This window comes from Impatiens glandulifera, chromosome 2 (assembly GCF_907164915.1).
Source record: "Impatiens glandulifera chromosome 2, dImpGla2.1, whole genome shotgun sequence".
NCBI classification, from domain to species: Eukaryota; Viridiplantae; Streptophyta; class Magnoliopsida; order Ericales; family Balsaminaceae; genus Impatiens; species Impatiens glandulifera.
This window is the reverse complement of record NC_061863.1, coordinates 57,822,832-57,843,208: the sequence shown is the minus strand read 5'-3', so window position 1 is coordinate 57,843,208 and position 20,377 is coordinate 57,822,832. Positions and strand designations below refer to the sequence as shown.

The 20,377-nt window shown below is 29.2% G+C and overlaps 3 protein-coding genes across 3 annotated transcripts; 1 reads left to right on the top strand and 2 right to left on the bottom strand.

Moving 5' to 3' along the window:
* Nucleotides 1–1,520: 1,520 nt before the first annotated feature.
* Nucleotides 1,521–4,298, bottom strand: LOC124926086 (jasmonate-induced oxygenase 2-like). The gene is made up of 3 exons (XM_047466251.1): nt 3,696–4,298; nt 3,088–3,418; nt 1,521–1,908 (listed from the first exon to the last, which is right to left on the bottom strand). The coding sequence occupies exons 1-3, from the start codon at nt 4,211–4,213 to the stop codon at nt 1,660–1,662; spliced, it is 1,098 nt and encodes a 365-aa protein (XP_047322207.1). The 5' UTR covers nt 4,214–4,298; the 3' UTR covers nt 1,521–1,659.
* Nucleotides 4,299–15,307: 11,009 nt separating this feature from the next.
* On the top strand, nt 15,308–17,388 carry LOC124927423 (zinc finger CCCH domain-containing protein 29-like). Its single transcript, XM_047467827.1, has 2 exons — nt 15,308–15,455; nt 15,594–17,388. The coding sequence occupies exon 2, from the start codon at nt 15,610–15,612 to the stop codon at nt 17,206–17,208; it is 1,599 nt and encodes a 532-aa protein (XP_047323783.1). The 5' UTR covers nt 15,308–15,455; nt 15,594–15,609; the 3' UTR covers nt 17,209–17,388.
* A 457-nt stretch (nt 17,389–17,845) lies between these two features.
* LOC124928186 (omega-3 fatty acid desaturase, chloroplastic-like) lies at nt 17,846–20,244 on the bottom strand. The gene is made up of 8 exons (XM_047468715.1): nt 19,520–20,244; nt 19,360–19,449; nt 19,200–19,266; nt 19,017–19,109; nt 18,759–18,944; nt 18,597–18,677; nt 18,347–18,484; nt 17,846–18,264 (listed from the first exon to the last, which is right to left on the bottom strand). Exons 1-8 carry the CDS (start codon nt 20,011–20,013, stop codon nt 18,088–18,090), a joined length of 1,326 nt encoding a protein of 441 aa, XP_047324671.1. The 5' UTR covers nt 20,014–20,244; the 3' UTR covers nt 17,846–18,087.
* Nucleotides 20,245–20,377: the final 133 nt, after the last annotated feature.

The window sequence follows — 20,377 nt, the reverse complement described above, 5'->3', positions numbered from 1 at the left end:
TCACAACGTGTCAAGTGACAGTGTTGGTGGTTACTTTTTTATTTTTGTTTTCTTTTTTAAATACACTTTTGCATAATAATTGATCAATATATATATATATATATATATATCATTATTTTTTATTTTTCGAGATCTATAAATAGAGACTTGATTTGTGTCATTTGGACACCAAAAAATTTCTGAAATTTTCCACCATATTATCATCTTTGTTTGTATCACCTTTCTTCATATCATCATATGGAAATTCCCCCATACCTTTTCAATCTCGAAGAGATTCAACAACAATGGGAGTTAGAGAAATCTTTACTCAAAAGGCAAAAAGAACTTCTCGAAGAGTTTCAAAGGCGAAACAATCAATCACGTAAAAAAAATTGGAAGTGAGAGAAAGTGAAAAAATAATTTTGATACCTTGAATAACACTCTGTTGTAGGATATGCTAAAAAGTAGGTGTTAAAATATGTGTTAAGCTGACGTGGCAGGGTAAATGAAAAAATTTGACTCTGCTGTGAATAGTCTAAGAGCACAAATAAAATTAAGTTTATTTTGCAATAAAGTTGTAATATTTTATTTTAAAAGAAAGTCATTGTGATTCATTTAGAATGATATTTTTTTTGTAACTAGAATTTATTTTTTTAAGTAGGTTATATAATTCCAATTTATTAACCAACCACTTAATTAAAAATATTTTTAATATAAATTGAACATAAAATTGTCTAATATTTTAAAAGTAATTTTATGTTCTATTTATATTAAAAATATTTTTCAATATCCAACTTAAACAACTCATACTCCGGGCCCTGATTCTTTAAAAAAAAAAATATCATTTGACTAAAAAATCTCAATTCACGTGATCATATATTTTTTCGATATCTAACTTAATAAATGCACAGTTATCCCCCTTATAATTTGTCGAGTCAATGCATTCATTTGCGATAAGTGTTGCGTCAAAAATTTGACGACTCTTCATAAAAACTATATGATTAGTAGAAATCACCAATTTAAGAACTCCATGCAACATGTTCTCCAAACATTTGGATACAATCTTATAAAATGACGACACAATATTAATCGGTCTAAAATTGTTTATATCAATGATGGAATATAAATGACCACAATAAGATAGTATATTTGTATACGATAACACAAGACTAAGACTAAACATTTGCGATAAGAAAGTATATGATCTATGACACAATACTAATATTTTAAAACATTTCCAAAGAGTTCAATATTTCATGAAACTATATGATGACATATATGACCCCAATAAGATAGTACATCATTAACTATCTCATATTTGGAATATTGACATGTGATTTTATAAAATAAAAATGTTGACTTTGTGACACTAATCATGTAATATTGCAATTATGAGAGAAATGAATAATATTACAACTAACGATTTGTCCAATAAATTAACTTGAGCCACTGATTTGTTTAATAGAGTGGCCTAAGTTTTCTTTAGACGTCCAACTTAATTAAAATCATATATATTTAATATTATACTTGATAAGTTTATATAAAATTAAAATCATAATTATATATCATTGAAGAACTAATCATTAATGACCACAGGCTCACAATTTTTTTTAATGATTATATATTATTATAAGATTTACAATCATGCACATAATTATTACTACATACATCTATATAACATCATCTTGGAGATTTTAGTGACTCCACTTGAGATTTTCCTTGAGGACCTCTTGTTCTAATGTAAAGTCTGTACTGGTCAAAAGTCATCACATCATACATGGACGGTTGATCTGGAGTCACTAACTCTCGAGCTGGTTGAATCAATAAATCGCTCTTCGGATTATAGAAGAAAGCAATTGACAATCTTTCATTGTTCGAGTTAGTTATCACCCTGTGTTCTACGCTCTTGTAAATTCCATTGCTCATAACCTAAATTTAAAAGAAAAAAACAAACATTATATTAATATATATATATATATGTTCACATGAGGATATTGACATGTAAGTATGGGCACAAAGAAAATTATTATTATTATTATTACTATTTATGTGGTTGAAATTGTCATTTATTCACAAGGCTAATTAAATATTATATTAAAGAAAAGAAAAATGCATTTACAAAGACTGTACCAGATAAAAACTTGATTGTAAAATAACGAGTAAGTCAATGAAGGTTTAATTGTGTGATTATAATAGAAAGAAGTGTATGTTTCATGAGGATTAATATAATGAAGCAATTGTCACATGGTGGTCGGGAAATAGTTAAAAAGATAAGAACACTTATTGTGAAAATGACACCACCAATAATTAATGACAATAACCTAATAGTGAAGAAACACAATTGAATAAAATGTTACCTTTTATAATATATCAGGTTTCCTTTTATATTCAATATATGTAACAATTTATTTTCTATGAAAGATGAATGTGACTAAGAATATCAATGGATCCTATGCATCAAGACGGGCGCGTTTATTATATCTGCTTCATCTTACATCGGAGATTTTCTTTTACTATCATACTTTCAGTTTTGAAAAATTCTCACGAGACACCGTTTTTATCATATTTTTTATAAATATATATATATATATATATATATATATATATATATATATATATATATATAATATTGAAAATTCTTATTATTATAAATAAATAAACTTAAACTTTTATAAATATAAGAAATAAATGAATATATAATTAGTTGATGATGTTATATATTTAATTATATTTATTAATATTCGAGGTAAAAATGGAGGCGAATGAAAAAAATATCACCCAACCCAACCCTATTTCCGGTCAATTACCGGTCAAACAAGGAAAAAATCATCCAAAAGAGGACAATTCAAATTAAAAACTACGAACAGAAGGATTATAATTGACATCGAGACATAATAATATAAGAGGAGGCAAAATTAAAATAATTTTTGGATACATTTTTTTTTTATATGTTAACATGATAAAATGTTAATGACATGCAATTAATTAATTAATAAATTGTAATTCAAAACTTATGCATCTGTCTCTAGAGATGAGATGAGATCACATGAGCCAAACATTGTGGATAATATATATGTGAGTATTATTGAAAGTAAGATATATTATTACCTCAACTTGATCCCCGATGTTGACTATAAAAGCATGACTAGCCGGTTTCACAGTTAGCCATTTCCCGTCCTTTCGGACTTGCAGCCCGGCGACATGTTGATCGGGTAGGAGTAGGGTCAAGCCTCCAGGATCCGAATGAGATGACAGACCTAGGGTTAGCTCCGGTTGAGGACATTTTGGGTAGAAATTCGCACGAAGACAAGAACCAATGTCGTGACCACCAAAAGCATTTTGGAGATAGTCTTGTCTCAATCCTAGGTTTGTCGACATAAACCTAAGCAAATTACTGCACAACTTCATAACCCCTTCTGAATACTCATCCAGCACTTCCCTACATACATTAAATATTACAACTTGTTAATTTCGAATAAAAACATATGACTTTTTAATATTGTAAAAGTCACTATCGAACCTGTTAATTAATTAATTATAATTTGTCATGATCCGCACACTACCATCTAATTTGTTTTGATTTAGTTTTTAATTACGAAGAACTAAAATGACTCTCCGCACTTTTTATAGTGACCTTTTGGTTTTTGAGGTCGACTTTTTTCACTGGACTAGATTTTTTTATGTTTTTTTTATCGTTAATTTAGGTTCGTACTTACCTAAAAGAAGGGGGCGAGGATGGCCACTTGTTGTAATCCTTTAACCTAAGAGGAAGACAATGAAGAAAATAATAATCTCCCCAATCAAGAATGGCGCCTTTCTGAACTCCGAGTCGACTCCCATAACCCTCGTAGGTTTTAGGTGAGTTGGAATGGGCTTCCTTTTCCTCCATAGATAGATGAAAGAAGCTGCGCCAGACATGTTGTGTTTGGTCCATTAATTCCGGTCGGACCCCGTGGTTTATTACTTGAAAGAAACCCCACTCTTTACATGCCTCCGATATACTCTCCAAAACGCGCGTTTTGAGGATCGCGTCGTCTCCATTCAAGGGTTCTAAATCGATGAGCGGGATGTTCATGTCCTCGCCGCCGCCTCCGCCGTCGTTGTTAATGAAATCGATCGCAGGCCGCTGGGCTAGCGGTTTGATGTAGCGGTCGGGTATGGTGGATTGACCACTTTCTGATAAGGACTGAACTCGGACCACTGGCTCAGGCCATTCGTCTTGTAGGCAATTCATCTTTTTTTTTTTTTTTTTTTTTTTTTGTTGTTGATCGAATTGTGGTGGTCTCAGAGAGAGAAAGGGTCCGAGAGAATCTTGATGATGCCCGGGAAAAAGATGAGAAGAACGTGGCGGATAAAGATGCCTTTATATCAATGATAGTTGGATTTTCAATCCTAGTGGATCAAGGACATATATTTTATATTATATATTATTACTCTTTCAAATCAAATCTTATTCTTAATTTAAATAATAGATTTATATAAATAAATAATTATTTGGGTAATTACGAACAAAATTAAATGAATTCGATTAAGAGAAAGGATTAGGTGAGGGAATGACTTGGCATAATCTTATTCGGCTGAAAAATTAAATAATTTATCTCTATTCTCTCTTTCCTCCTAATTTTACACTTTCCAACCAATAAAAGTGATGTCAAATCATTCCCTCACAAAATTCCCTCTCTCTATCACTCTTCTTCGATTAATATGACAAACTTACCTATTTGAGTTATTATCTCAGCTATTTTTAGGTGGACTATCTGATTAGATAAAAATCGTCGAATTTTTCGTCGTAATTGTCTAATTTATAAAATTCATAATGTTATTATCACGACGTTTTCTAATATTCGTTCTGAAAAGTCACTTAAATCGGTATATATATAGTTAATTATTTTTCTCGAGGACATATTAAAAATTCTTTTATGCTTTGTCGGTGTAATTAAATAATTTTATTATTTTTAATATACATGAACCATTTTATAAAATAAAAAATTATTAAAAAAAATTAAAACACATACAAAATATATTAATTCAAAATCATATAATAGACTATGATAAACCTCTATTTAAAAGTACGTTTCTAGAAACATGTTTTAATTTAGAAATGGACACAGTATACAATTAGCCATAGCTGAATTTGTACAAGATATTTAAGTTTGTCCTTAAGATTTGTTTTTAATTCAAACAGCCCTTAAACTTATCAAATCTTTCAAACTTAAAATTTTCTTTTTAATTTAAGAAAACTAAGAAAACCTATACCATCCTTACTTTATATTAACTTAAAATATTTTAAATGAAAATAATGAATAAAATATGTTAAAACTATTCAATCACAATAATTACAATATATTAGGATAATAATAAATTTGATAAAAAGTCTTTATCTCCAGTCTTTTATGAGAATAATATTTTTTTTTCATTAAAAATGTTAGGAATAAATCATGATCTTAAAAGAAAATGACCATTCAATTATTGAAACTTTATACTAATTATTCTATTTTCATTAGTCAATCAATCATAAGTTATATAGTTTAATTATCCTTTTTATTATAAGTAATTAAAAGTTATTCTAAAAAAGGTAAATCAGTATTAAAGATTTTACAAAAAAATCTTTAATTTAGTTCAATATAACAAGTATATTTGTAATCTTTAGTCTTTATTCTCACTGAGAACTCTAATCTTAATTTATAAGAAAATATATATTATACAAAAATAATAAATATATTTTTAATCACTCATAGTTTATTTCTTTTTAAGAATAAACTATTTTCAATAATCTAAAAATATTATAAAAACACTGATTCAATTCTTATTTAAATTAAAGTAAAATATATGTTTAGAAGAGTTTTTCAACTTTCAATAAATATATATAATTTATATCATAATATAATTAGTTAGTAGATAATTACATGACATATACTACAATAAATGATTATTTACTTCACATTTATTTGTTGATGAGATTCCATTTCAATTATATGAATTATGTCTAACTATAATAGAATCTCGATAAATGAATACATTTGGGAAAAAATATATATTAATTTGGCAAAATTATTTATTTATCGATTAATGAATATAATATTTATTTATTGATAAATAAATAATAATACATTTAGATGATATTTTTAATTTTTTATTTATAATTATATCATTTTGTACGTATTAAAGTTCAATTTACCTAAAACTCAATGTAGTTATAACTTTTATGCAAACTTTAATTATATTCATATTTTTAAAATGTTAGATTAGTTGTATATGATATATTATATAAATAAAAATATATTATTTAAAATATAGTGATTATGGTCGACAAACTTCATTGAATTGTACTCGGTCTGAATCCTAACTCTTTTCAGGGTGAACTTGTGCGCTTATAAGAACTTCATTTGTATTTATTCGTTAATGTATTAAGCGAGGTTATTCGTTAAGCCTATTGGACCAAGTTGGGACCGAATAAATTTATTGATTATACGGGATTATTCGTTTATCGAACATTCATTTATCGAGGTTCAACGGTATACCGATTAAAAATCCTATAGAATAAAATTATATATCTTTATATTAATTATATAAGCATCCTACCTAACTTAATAAAACCTAGCTTATGTTTAATTTGTATTTTCACAAATATATAATAATATTGATATTCTTAAATTTATTAATAAATGTATTTTTTTTTATTTTTTAAAAAGCACGCAACATACTTTTTTGCTTTTAAATATTTATATAAAAAAACAAGTCAACTAATTCCTTTAAAAAAATCCAATAAAAATGATATGTCGCGCTCGCGCACGTTCAATGATGATGACGATTCAGTTTACACACAAGAGGAGCTATATATATATATAAATATATTTAAAATATTAATTTTTCTTTTTTCTGTATAAAGAAAAGCCATCAATATTTTTTATTTTTTCTCATCCAATGTTATTTATTATCATACTCTGGTTGTTTTTATTTTTACCAGTTGAGTGGATTTTTTTTAATCCAAATAAATATTTTCAACATTTAGTGAGTTATTTAGGGTTCATACATTATGATTGACTTGATGATATTTTCTTCTCCATTTCATTCATAGTAGCAAATAAGATAATGTTCTCAATTCTAAAATTGTTTTTAATTTTTTTAATAATTGTTTTTGAAAATGACGTTTTATTTATTTTTGATAAGCTTTCTTATCGTGAACATCTAAAAAAAATTTATGAATTTCTCACCATATTAGAAATGTATATTAAAAAAAAAATTGTTAATCGACCCTCCGACAAAATAACTTATAGTCTTTGAAGTGACACTCAATAAATTATAAGATTATTATTTATATATTTTAATTTATCTTACTATTTAACATTTAAATTATGATTGAGTTGTTTGATTTTGTATTATTTATAAATTTAATTTTTTTTATATAAATGAATATGAAGTTTTTTTTTTAAAATAAAGTTAATATATTATATTAAAACTCAAAAATAAACAATACAATATTATGTGTTTTGAATATCAAAATATATTTTGAACCCAAAACTAAAAATAAATAAAAACATAAACAAATTCAAATATACTTTTAAATACAAATCCTTTTTATAAAATTAAGGGTGAGAATTTAGGTCAGTTTTAAGTTTGCGGGTTTGGATCGTCTAGTTAACGGGTTAACAATATTAACTTGAACTAGACTAGTTTAGTAATTCGGGTAAAAAATTTCTAACATGAACATGACCTGTTTATTTGTGATTGACCCAAAAATAACTCGTTTGACCTGATTTACCTATCTCAACTCGAACCAAACACAATATAATTAATATACATCTCTGTTTCAAATTAAAATGACATTAACACAAAACAAAAATAAAGTTAAATCACAAATCTGTTTATAAAAAATTTACAAAAGAAAATGAGTGAGTTAATAAGAAAGAATAACACAAAATTCAACCAAAAAAAATTATAAATGGGTTATCGGGTCTACTTTGGATCATTTCAGGCCGACTCCATTTTGACCTGTTTATTAATTAAGTTAAACAGGTCGACCTAATTTTGACTCGAACAAAAAATACATAACTTTAACCTAATTTTTTCGTGTTCGATCCGGGTCTTGTTTTCGTGTCGGTCACAAAATTGTAAGCCTATCTAAAACAAATCTTTTATTTTAGTTTCATGATGATCAATTAATTAGATGTCTTCATTATTTTATCCCACTCAATTTCTCATTTAAAAAATAATTCTAATAAATATTTGTATCTTCTTCTCCACCTTCTAATAAGTGGAAACACCACTAAAAATGATATATTTTCAAACTTCATTTTCATTCATCTTTTGCTAAGAAAAATTTGACCATTCCTTTTTCCTAATAATTTATATCACACCACTAAATTATATATATAAATATCATAGAAAACTTTTTTTTTTCATCTTTACATTTCACTCATTGTCACCAAACAATTTTATTTTTTCTCATTTTTAAGAAATATTAAACTAAAAACAAATTAGGTATTTCAAGTATAAAATGTTTGGTTTACAAGATAGATTCCCACTAAAATTTCTTAATTAATTTGAAACGAAGGATAACGACGGTAATAGTTATGTTATTTTTTTTTATATTAAGAAACTAAAATAAAAAATAAACCAAATTCATAGAGAATAATGAGTCATTCTCAACCATCCACTCTCACTTTTTCAAGGACCCATAAGAACAGAACAATATTATTATTGCAACTTTAAAGAAAATGAAATAATTTATACAAATTCAAGGGCTAAATTAAGATTTTCAGAGTGAAATAATGTATTTAAAAGTTTTAGGTTTAAAAAGAAATGGAAGTACTTAACTACTTATCCATAAAAAGGAGTAGAATTGATTATTTAATTATATATTTATTTATGAAGAGGGATAATTGAGCACATGCTTAAAACATGGAATGAGAAAATAAAGATACCATATTTGATAATGTCCACTACTTATTAATTACTACATGTCTATTATTACAATATTTAGTTGTTGGTTGTTTTGTCACTTCAAAACTTCGGCGCCGTGAACAACTTGTGGAGGGTAATATAGTCTTTTTCCTTTTTCCTTATTTATTTTTCTTTCGGATAAAAATATTAAATTGAGATATAAAGTCTCATTATAAATTCTAAATGTCACCTAAATTTTATTTGCATCATAAACCCTCTTAAAGTTTAACTAAATATATTTTTACCCTTTTCTTAATTTGACACATAAATATACGTGTCACTAGTCTACATCACTTATTAGAAAAATAATGAAGTGTAAGAGAAATTTGTTAATTTTTAAACGAATCAGATTGCGTCACGTCATTCTTTCCAAAACTCCCTTCAACAATCATTTCTCTAATAAAAAAAAAAAAATAATGTCCACACAATACTTTTGTTACGGTCTTACTCAAATTTTGTATGTGAAACCGAAAATAATTTCAGTTTTAAGTAAAATTCATATATAAATGAACTTTAGGTGTCATTAATACTTTAAGTCACATTTTAATATTCAGGTCGGCCAAGTTATTGTAGGCGTTATTGAACCATTCGTTGCTACCTATTATATAAAATAATAAAGAGTATTCCCATCAATGAATAATGAATTAAAAATTACATTAGCTATTCATTCAAACATACTAATAAATTAATCAATTAATTAACATTTTAACACATTTTTATTTGCATTTTTTTTTATTATATGAATTATGTCTCTACGCTACATTTATTAATATTAATTTTTAACTTTAAATTATTAAAGTTTATTATTTTAAGAAAGCTAAGATGAGCCTATTCAAAAAAAGTTATAATAGAATGTAGAAACTAGCATTACCATAGGCGCAGAGAAGAGCTATGCCTGGGCTGGAGGGACTTAAGCCCAGCCCTAGACCTAACCTAACCTAATATAACCTAACCCTAAGCTTAACTTTAGTCTACCCCACCCTAACCCTAACATATATATATATATATATATATATATATATATATATATATATATATATATATATATATATATATATATATATATATATATATATATATATATATATATATAATTTTATTTTTATAATTTATTTGATTAACTCTGTCAAAGCTCCGCTCTAACACGGTTGAGTTCGAGTAGCTCGATTTTATAATCGATCTCGAGTTCAAGTTTTATATCTCTAATTCGCTTGTTTTATAAATATTATAAATATTTATATTTATAATATATAATATCTTTTATATATATAATAGAAATCATTAACTATTTCCTTTCTTCCTTTATTCTGTCTTACAATTAAATGAGCAATTGATCTTCTTCCACATTTAAGTAAATGAACTAATTAATTTCGAATGAAATGTTTAAATATAAATAATAAAATTTAATTTGAGAGTTTTTCAAATTCGAGTATAAATTTTGGTACTCGATCGAGTTCAAATCCAAGTTCGAGTATATATAATGCAAATCGAGTCGAGTTCGAGTAGTATAGTACTCGACTTGACTTAATTTGACTCGTTTACCCCTAGTAAACATATTAGGTTTGTTTGATTATAGCTATTTGAGTGAGAAAATATGTGAATAGGTTAATTTTTTTTTTTTGTTTGATATAGTTATTTGAGTACTTTTATAATTTATGATATTTGTTATGTTATGGTTTCTTTTCTTCTTTTTTATATCTAACTAGTATTTTATAATAAATAAATAATTTTTAAAATAGTTAACATCAAAGTATTCTAATATCTCGAGCTATTAAAAATACTAATATTTATATTAGTTTCATTGTGACTTTTAGTCTTACATTATTTTTAAATCATATTCCTTATAACTATATATTCTTATTTTTATTTTCTAGGTACCTTAACTCTAATTTATGAATTTATTTTTCATATAAAGTATTTTAAGAAAGAATCAAACAGATATAATGTAATTTTTTTTAACATCAATTGATTGATATCAAATAATATATATATATATATTAACTAGCATCCAAACATAAACATTGACAATCAATACCAAATAATTAATAAACAAACATCACATGATAAAAATCAAGAATAGAACTGATTAAAATATTAAAGTGAAAGTGACCCAACAAATGTATATGGACCAATCTACATCTGACACATAGTGACTATTGTTGATTAGATTTATGGGTAAGTATTTTTTCGGTAAACCCAATACCAAACCCGAACCTAATACAATTTATTATATTCACGTTGTAATTTAGGTTTCTATCCAATCGGGTAAGAAAATAGTCGTAAAATAAATGAAAGAAAGTTTGTTTTGTCAAATTTTGTAAGGAACCAAAATTGATCTTCAACCAATATCCTATGTCTAAGAGACTTTCAACCCAATAAAACATGTTGTCACAAACTTCTTCGATTGTTGGCAATTGCTTCATCGCTCAAACGAGAGTTGTCGCTTTTTTATCGGACTTTATCCATTTTCTTTTGTCACATCCTAACATCATTGAAACAATAATCTAAAGACTTTGTTTGGTTTAGTTTGAATTTTTTGGTTAATTTGGCTTAATTAGATTGAGCTAGTTTTGATTTAGTTTTGCTTAATTTGGTAGGGTATATGAAGACTTTTCCAATGGTGATATTATTAGTTGTGAGTGATCCTTTTGGCTTAGTTTAATACTAAAACAAGAAATATTTTGTTTCTTAGTTTGAATATTGAAAATTGACTTATTTTGAATATATTATTATTATCTACTAAAAATTATATAAATCAAGGGCATATTTAGATAGAAAATGGGAATACTTTTTCAATGGTGATGATTAGAGGTTGGATTCGTAATCATTTGGCTTAGTTTGAATATTGAAATCTTAACTTAGTTTGAAGCTAGTAAGATCATAAAAATCTTGGATTATTTGAATAATAAACAATATAAATATTTGAATATGCCCACCAAATATATGCATTAATAGAGTGATTAAGAACTATTATTTTTTTATTTTCTTTTATGTATGTTATAAAAAAAAAAAAAATTGTGTTTATTAGTGTTCGAATGGAATAGAGGTTACCCATTATTTCTTTCCATACTCCGGTTAAATTGAAAAAATTAAAATTAAAACGTAAAAATAAATAATTCATATCGAAAATGGTGCAAAAGTACAAAACAAAAAGAGGAATGATATGGAGAGGGAATCACATGTCACTACATCACTGGTTGAAAAAAGATAGAGAAAAGAGAGAGAAAATTTATTATTTTTTTAAAATAAAATTACCCAAGTTATATCCTTTCAAATTTCCTCTCCCAAATTCATTCACAAATCATTTAAAAAAAATATCGAAGATGAGATATGAAAAGTGTGGATGGGTCAAAAGATAGAGAAGGGTTAATTGATCTTAGAATGCTGGGCTGGACCTGGCTGGGCTGGACCTGGCTGGGCCTCTTGACAGTCCAATACGTATGTAGGCCTTAGCATATCTGAAAAAGGAAGAATATGTTCAGTCCATATAAATCTTTGAATGGAAACTGATAACCGTTTATTTAGCTTTTAGGCTGAATTTTATTATGATTTTGAAACCTTACTTTAAAACTTTAATTTTAGTTTCAAATAATTTAAATTCTTAAAGACTTTTTAAATTTAACCATTTATTTTCTATAAAAATTTAAATAGTTTAATTTTTATTATTTTAAATTTATAATTAATGAATTATTTCAATTATAAAATATTACAAAAAGAATAAAATATATTTATATTTATAAATTAAAAATATATATTAATTATTCAAATAACCTACTCATATAATTAATTTTGTAACTTTTTAATATAATGTGTTTATTATTGTTTTTTATATTAATTATATATATATGAATAATAATATATAATTAACATTCTTTTAAAATATTTAATCATATATGAATAATAATAATATGATTGATTTTTTATTTTATTTTTTCAAACTAACTTGTATATAGTATCTAATAATTAAGATTGAAAATTGAGATAATTATTTATAAGATAAGATCATTAAAAACATATATAGTATTCATCGCTCAATTAATAATTGGTAGAGAAAAGAAATTCACACGTGACATAAAGAAAGTATGCCAAATTACCACATCGATATCATCCAACAAAACAAAGTGGAAGATGACACTGCACATCCAATAATTCTCCCCCCACTATTATTTATTTTTTCTCTCTCACTCCAACTGCAATGTCTCGTTTTTCTTGTTGTTATATTCATTTATAATTCCATTTTTTTCTTTTTTAATGATGTTGGATTAAAATAATTCCTCATTCAAGATCTTTTTATATCCAAAAAGTTCATAGAACATGAAATATTGGGTAGATTAAATAATCTTCAATTTTAAAATAATGATATATATAATAATAATATTTATTAATAAATTTACAAGTTTTAGCATCTATTTTTTTTTATAGTAAATTTTGAAGTTTGAACTTATTATTATATGTGAACTAAACTACTTAATTTTTATATTTTTAAATTAAAACAAATATTTTTATAAATATACAATGATGAATTTTTTACATTTTTTTTTATATTTTATAAGTTTTATTTTTTTATAATGTTAAATGGATATTTTTTTAATGTAATTTAATTGATTTATTTTAAGTTGTTAATTATATCAATTATATATATTTATATATATATATATTTTGTGAAGTGTAATTTTAAACCATTATAAAAATTTATATGAATGTGTAATGGGATAGTTAGTTGGTGACTAAGTAATAATATTTGAGTGCAAAATACTTAAAATAAGGTTGATTGAAAATGTAGGAAATGATGCGATGATTGAGTATAAAATGTTTCGAGTGAGGTCGATTGATCGAAGTAATAATTAATTACAAAAATATCGAAGAGGTCGGTAACGATGAGATAGTTGTGTACAAAATGTTTAGAGTGGTGTCACGAAATAAATAAATAAATAATGGTGTGATTAAACATGTGATGATGTGAACGAGATTGTTAGTTGACTAAAGGCGGTAACGATGTTAATATAATTTTGTACAAAATATTTTCAAAATGGAACTATGAGATTTGTAATGAGAGTTCGAATAGAAGGTATACAATGTGATATAGGGTGGTTAAATATGTAAATGAAATGATTGATTAAAAAAGATGGTTGAGGGTATAAAATGCTTGAAATGAGATCACAATATTATTAATTATAGTTTGATTAGGGAAACAAATGGATGTGATTAAATATGTGAATGAAAGTATGTGGATAATGATGAGAGATGGTTGTGTACAAAATGTTTGGAGTGAAGTTAATAATTGTAGCTAATTGTGAATGAGATTTTGTTAGTTTAACTAAAATGAGGAGGGGTCTAAGATAATTGCGATGTAAACTGGTATGAGGTAAGGAGACTTTAATTGTGAAATGTTAATTGAGAAATAAATGATAAATGATGGTTAAATATGTGAATTAAACAATTAGTTGATCGAAATAATAGTAAGTGCCTAAAAGGTCGGTAATATAAATGAGAACGTTGAGTACAAAATACTCGGAGAGACTAAATAATGAATTATCGGAACAAAAATATTAATAATTTACCAAAAAATTAGGAGAAGGTAATAATACAATGAAATAATTGAAGGAGAAAAATGTTAATTGTAAAAATGGTATCGAAAAGATATAATTTTTTTATATAAAATGTTCGGAAGTTCTACTGGTCAAATTAATTATGATAAAAGTCATTGTAATTCAAAATTAAAAAATAATAAGAATGAGTTGCAGTCCGATTCCAGGAAGATGGGAACAAACGAGTGGGAACCGCGTGGAATTACTTCTATGCAACCACCGGTTATAGCCCGTAGTTACTTATCCCTGTCTCTTTCCCAAGTCTATATAATTAATTAATTAATTATCAATAAAATAAAAATAAAAATAAAAATAAAACTTGGTCCAACTTCTCAAGCTAACAAGTCATAGTTTCAAATTCAACATATTTCTCTTAAATTTACAATTCTACATTTATTTTAATATAGTCAAGTTATATTTAGATTTCAAAATAATATATAGTTACAAATATAGCACCACTTTCCTACATTAATAAATTATCATTTTATAACTCAACAAATGTAAAATAATAAATAGAGTTTGAAGGTTAATTTAATTGAATTCATCATTTGGATTGGACAAATAATAATGTTTTATCCTTTTTCTTTTTAATTTGTTTAAAGAAAATAAAATAAAAAGAAAGTCTTTGAAACGGCGGCCTGGCTGGCGTCAACTGTGAGGTCAAGCTTAAGTTTCAATTGCATTTGCATTTGCATTTCATTTGAGTTTTTAGAAAAATGAAAAGACGCAGAAAGGAGGGAGAAAAGGAGGGCCTTTGAAATTTTGACTTTTGACCATTTGTGGAAGAAAGAAAGAAAGAAAGAAAGATAGATAGAGCAACAGCAGCACACCTTCTTCTTCTTCTTCTTAACCCAGAATCAGATTATAAATAAACAGCAATTTTCTCAACTCAAAATCATATCTTTCTTCTTCTTACAACTTAAGTCATCCAATCTTCTTCTCAAGGTAGGAAGGAAGGAAGGAACGAATCCTTTTCTATTTTCATCTAATAAATCTTCTCCTTTCGTGTTCAAATCAACTTCTAACAAATCCATCCTCAATCTCCAAACCTTGTTTATTTATACGCTCTTGTTAATCTCTCAGGTCGTATAATTTGGATATGGGGGATGATGATGCTTCGATTTTGCTCGAGTTGTCTGCCACTGACAATCTCGAGGCCTTCAAACACGCAGTTGAATACCTGGGTTTTCATGTCGACCAAGTGGGTTTATGGTACGGGAGAAGAATTGGGTCCAGAAAGATGGGATTCGAACAGATGACTCCTCTCTTCATTTCTTCCATCTATGGAAGCTTCCGGGTCTTGAATTACATTCTTAAAACCGGGAAAGTCGATGTTAACAGAGCTTCTGGCTCTGATGGGTTAACCGCCCTCCACTTCGCCGCCGCCAGCGGGTTGGATTCGTCTGCTGAGGTCGTCGAGCTTTTGATCAACGCCTCTGCTGACGTCAACGCTATTGACGTCAACGGTAATCTTCCCGTAGACTTGATTGCTCCTAGGTTGAAGAATTCAAGCCATTTGAAGAGGAGGAGATTAGAGATGTTGTTTAGAGGAGAAACTGATGATATAGAGAAAGAGCCTACTAACTATGTAATCCCACAAAGCCAAATGGGTAAAGAAATTGGGGCAGGAGAGAAGAAAGAATACGCCATTGAAGTGCCTTTACCAGATATTAACAATGGTATTTACAGCACAGATGACTTCAGAATGTACTCGTTTAAGGTTAAGCCCTGTTCCAGGGCCTACTCCCACGATTGGACCGAGTGCCCTTTTGTTCACCCTGGAGAAAACGCGAGAAGGCGCGATCCCACCAAGTTTCAGTACACTTGCGTTCCCTGCCCGGAATTCCGAAAGGGTAGTTGCATAAAAGCCGATACTTGCGAATTCGCTCACGGCGTTTTCGAGTCTTGGCTTCATCCTGCTCAATACAGGACCAGGCTGTGTAAAGACGAGACGGGTTGCTCTCGAAAAATCTGTTTTTTCGCTCACAAACGCGATGAGCTTCGCCCGTTGTATGCTTTAACTGGTTCGGCTCTACCCTCGCCCAAAACAGAGGTGACACCGCCAATGTCCCCGATGGCTAATTCGTGGGCAGCGAACAAGAACAAGCCCAGCAGACTTAAGACGTCTAGAGAATTGGAATTGGAATTGCAATTGCAATTGATCAACTTAGAAAATCAAAGGCAGTTTTCCGGTCTTTCGTCTTCCCCATATAGTAATCGGATGGGAGAATTGACATCATCATCATCATCATCTCCGGTCAGGATGTCTTCCCCATATGGGTTTGACTTTGACTCTTCATCCATGGCCATGGCAGGCATGAATTCGAGGTCCTCTGCTTTTGCTGGCAATAGAAGCCAGAGTTTCATTGACCGAGGAGTAGCCGTGAACAGTTGCAACCGCCCGGTCAGTCTGGGGCTGACTGCGGCGGCTAATTCGGCTGGATTGACTTCATCGAAGCTTGCGGAGTGGGGGTCTCCCGATGGTAAACTGGAGTGGGGATTCAGCAAGGAAGAGGAGATGAACAAGCTGAAGAAATCGGCTTCTTTTGGCTATAGAAATGGGAATGTGACCACAAACAGAACCACGATGGCGCCCTCGACCTTGAACCCACCGGCGGGACTCTCCTGGGTTCATTCAAACTTGCCGTGGTCGGCCCAACAATTCTACATGTTTGAGCAGGAGAAGATTTCTGCTTAAGCAAGAGCAAGAGCAATAATAATAAATCCTCCAAATTTCTTTATTATTTTAATTCAAATTAGCATGAATTCGCGATGATTAATTGACTGTATTATTATTATTGTTATTGTTATCATATGTTTGCCCAAATCATTAGTGGAAGATGAAAATAAAGATGGAGGACTAACTAATTAAGTGCTATTATCTTGAAAATTTATTTAAATTTGAGTTTATTTTCTTAAAAAAAAATATAAAACCCTATTTGTTGGATTATATAAAATAGTATTACAAATTTATAAAAATTAACATTTTGATAAAAAAAAAATCTAACTTGAAATTTCATGAGAATCACTCCAAGTTTTAATACCGATGATGGAAGAATAACAAGCCTAATAAACCAATAATGCGGTATCAAGAGAAACTTTAAAAAAAAATAAAATAAAATTACAAGCTGTACTAATAAGTGGAAAATGTTCTACATAAAAACTTAATCTTATTTGATACTAAAAAAATATATACATAAACTCGAGAAAGCAAGCATGTACATTAAACGTCCCACCTAATTATTCAGATTATAAAAATTCGAACCAATTAAACAAAATATTATACCAAACAAAATATAACTCAACTCAAATATGAGTAATGGAAAGAAAAATTATAGATAAAAACAAGAAAAAAAGATTTATTTCACAATTTCCATAATGTTTCTCTTTCAATGATTTGATTCCAGTTACACTAAATTATATTTCAGGCTGCTGAACATATTAAAAATGTATAAATTATATAATATGGGAAAAAGACTGTCTGCCTCTAGTTGCTTGCTTAAGTAACTGAATCTTCATATAAATATGTCAATAACAGAACAGTCTCAAAGAATGGTCATCAAAATCTTCTTCCTGTTCATGGAGCTTTGATGAGAGTAGGGTCTGTTTGATAATAAACAACATCTCCATCGTCACTCACATAATGATCCTTCTTCAAGCTTCTTATCAAAACTCCCAGTAAGTGAAATGGTAGAGGACTTGATCCCTTCGGTTCTCTATAGTATTTTCCTAACACCGGCTTGGCAGCTTCCGTCTGCATGATATAACATGCAAACGTTTATTTATGTATCAATCGAGTTTGAGCAGCTAATTAAACAGAAGATGTGAAGTCTTACCGCTTCTATTAGGTTATAGTGTGGGATCTGGGGAAATAGGTGGTGAATTACGTGCGTTCCAATATCATGATGAATGTTGTTGATCCAACCATAGTCTCTGTCAAGTGTCGTTAACCCGCCTCTCAAATAACTCCATTCCTGCAGCCCATTTCATTTCACAATTAACAACCCTCTTTTCATATATACACTTATCATCTCGATACATATCAGATCCAAATCTAGAATGTAGTGTGTTAGCAACAATTCTTACCTCTCCTCGGTACCAAGGAAGCTTGTCTTCGTGGCCATGGTGATGCAAGTAAGTTACTAGGTCTAACCACATTACAAACATCTGCATATATCGTGAAGAAGAATGAATTAGTGAAAATTGAATAATAATATAATGGTCCCAGAAAGGTTAAACTAAACTAACCCAGTATGGAATGCCATAGAGTTTAAGCAATTGAACCGGACCCATTACAAAAGATAAGCACACAAGAAGAGCGGCCATGGCTGTCCAGCAAACTGTAGAAGTAATCACGTCTTTCCTCTCATTTTGGACAAACAGATCGCTGTTAGGGTCGAAATGGGAGCCAGACTTTCCAGGACTTCTGCTCCACTATCATTGACAACAAGAAATCAGAAATTTGATTAATTTGATTCAACTAAAAGGAATTAGGCAGGACTTTACCAGATAGAATGGGTATGCAAGCATGGGGAAAGGCAATGTGAACCTCAACATCTTTGTAGCTTTTTCCAAGTTCTTGTAAATCTTCTCAGACAGCTGAAAATTAAAATGATTCAATATTGTTTGTTTACTCAAGATTCAGAGAAGAATTAAAGTACTGTACTGGGGTGAATTGATTTGACTCACTGGATGCCATGATTCATCGTTTTCAACATGACCATGATTCTGATGGTGAGTTCTGTGGCTGATTCTCCTGAATTTGTATTCAAATTTCTCAAGTCAGGCATTATGTCAAACATGTTAAATGCAGAAAATGAAACTGATGGTGTGATAAAACGAGACGAACCATCCATGGTAAGGGACGAGAATTGAAGAGTGAAGAATATGCCCAACCACACTATTCAGTTTAGGATTGTTGGAAAAGCTTCCATGACCACTACAAGCACGAAATACAGATCAAAATCAAGGAGACAGATAGAAGAAACCTAAAAAATGTGGTTGGTTACCAGTCATGGCCGAGAACAAACAAAGCCCAGAACATTGTCCCTTGCGCAAGCCAGTAAAGAGGCCAAACGAACAAATTGTTGAAAAAAGCCGCCGTAGCCGCAAGAGCAAACACGACAGCCACATCTCTAACTACATAGCTCATAGATTTCCATGGATCCTTCACCCAACAGTGTTTCGGAATTGCCGCTCGAATGTCGGACAGCTTGAACGGAGGAGGCGCACCAGGGTCGAACTCATCTCTTTCGGATGATGTCCCCTCTTCTTCTCTTCTTTCCTCTCCCTCGTCGTCTACAAATTGAACTTTCAATGGAACACTCACCTTAAGCCCCCAGGTTTTCTCTCTAAACCTAATCACCGAGCGGAGAGGAGATGCAGCAGTCAGGGGAACCGAGTTGATGTGCAAGTTAGAAGGTTTGTTGGGTCTGAAAGAACAATGAGAATAGATTCGTGGGAGGGGTCTTATGCCGCATTCAGATAAGACCCATTTCGCCATTGAGAAAACCCTGGTTGGATTCTATCAAAGAAGAGAGAAGCAGTTCTTACTTCTTCTTCTTCGTACTAGTAGAGAATTGGGAGAAGATAAAACGAGGAGGGCTTCTCTCGTCCACATGCAGATAGATTACGAGATCCTGTTCCTTCACAATTCCTTCTTCTCCCTCCGTCTCTCTCTCTCTCTCTCTAAACCTTCTTTCTACTGTATCAAAATCTCTCATTAAAGCTATTGTGGCCTTAATTAATTTTGCGTATGGTTGTGCAATTTGTAGAAATTGTACTTGTCACATAAGCTTAGGCAATTTTTTTCATTGGCTGTTTGGAATTGTTTTTTTTATCGAGAATTAAATATGAAAGATAATTAC

Coding starts and splice junctions, on each gene's coding strand:
- LOC124926086 (XM_047466251.1), bottom strand. CDS start 4,213: ATGAATTGCCTACAAGACGAATGGCCTGAGCCAGTGGTCCGAGTTCAG. Junction 3,419..3,695: donor TCCTCGCCCCCTTCTTTTAG/GTAAGTACGAAC, acceptor TAATGTATGTAG/GGAAGTGCTGGATGAGTATT. Junction 1,909..3,087: donor ACATCGGGGATCAAGTTGAG/GTAATAATATAT, acceptor TTTTAAATTTAG/GTTATGAGCAATGGAATTTA.
- LOC124928186 (XM_047468715.1), bottom strand. CDS start 20,013: ATGGCGAAATGGGTCTTATCTGAATGCGGCATAAGACCCCTCCCACGA. Junction 19,450..19,519: donor TTTGTTCTCGGCCATGACTG/GTAACCAACCAC, acceptor TCGTGCTTGTAG/TGGTCATGGAAGCTTTTCCA. Junction 18,485..18,596: donor TTCCTTGGTACCGAGGAGAG/GTAAGAATTGTT, acceptor AATGGGCTGCAG/GAATGGAGTTATTTGAGAGG.
- LOC124927423 (XM_047467827.1), top strand. CDS start 15,610: ATGGGGGATGATGATGCTTCGATTTTGCTCGAGTTGTCTGCCACTGAC.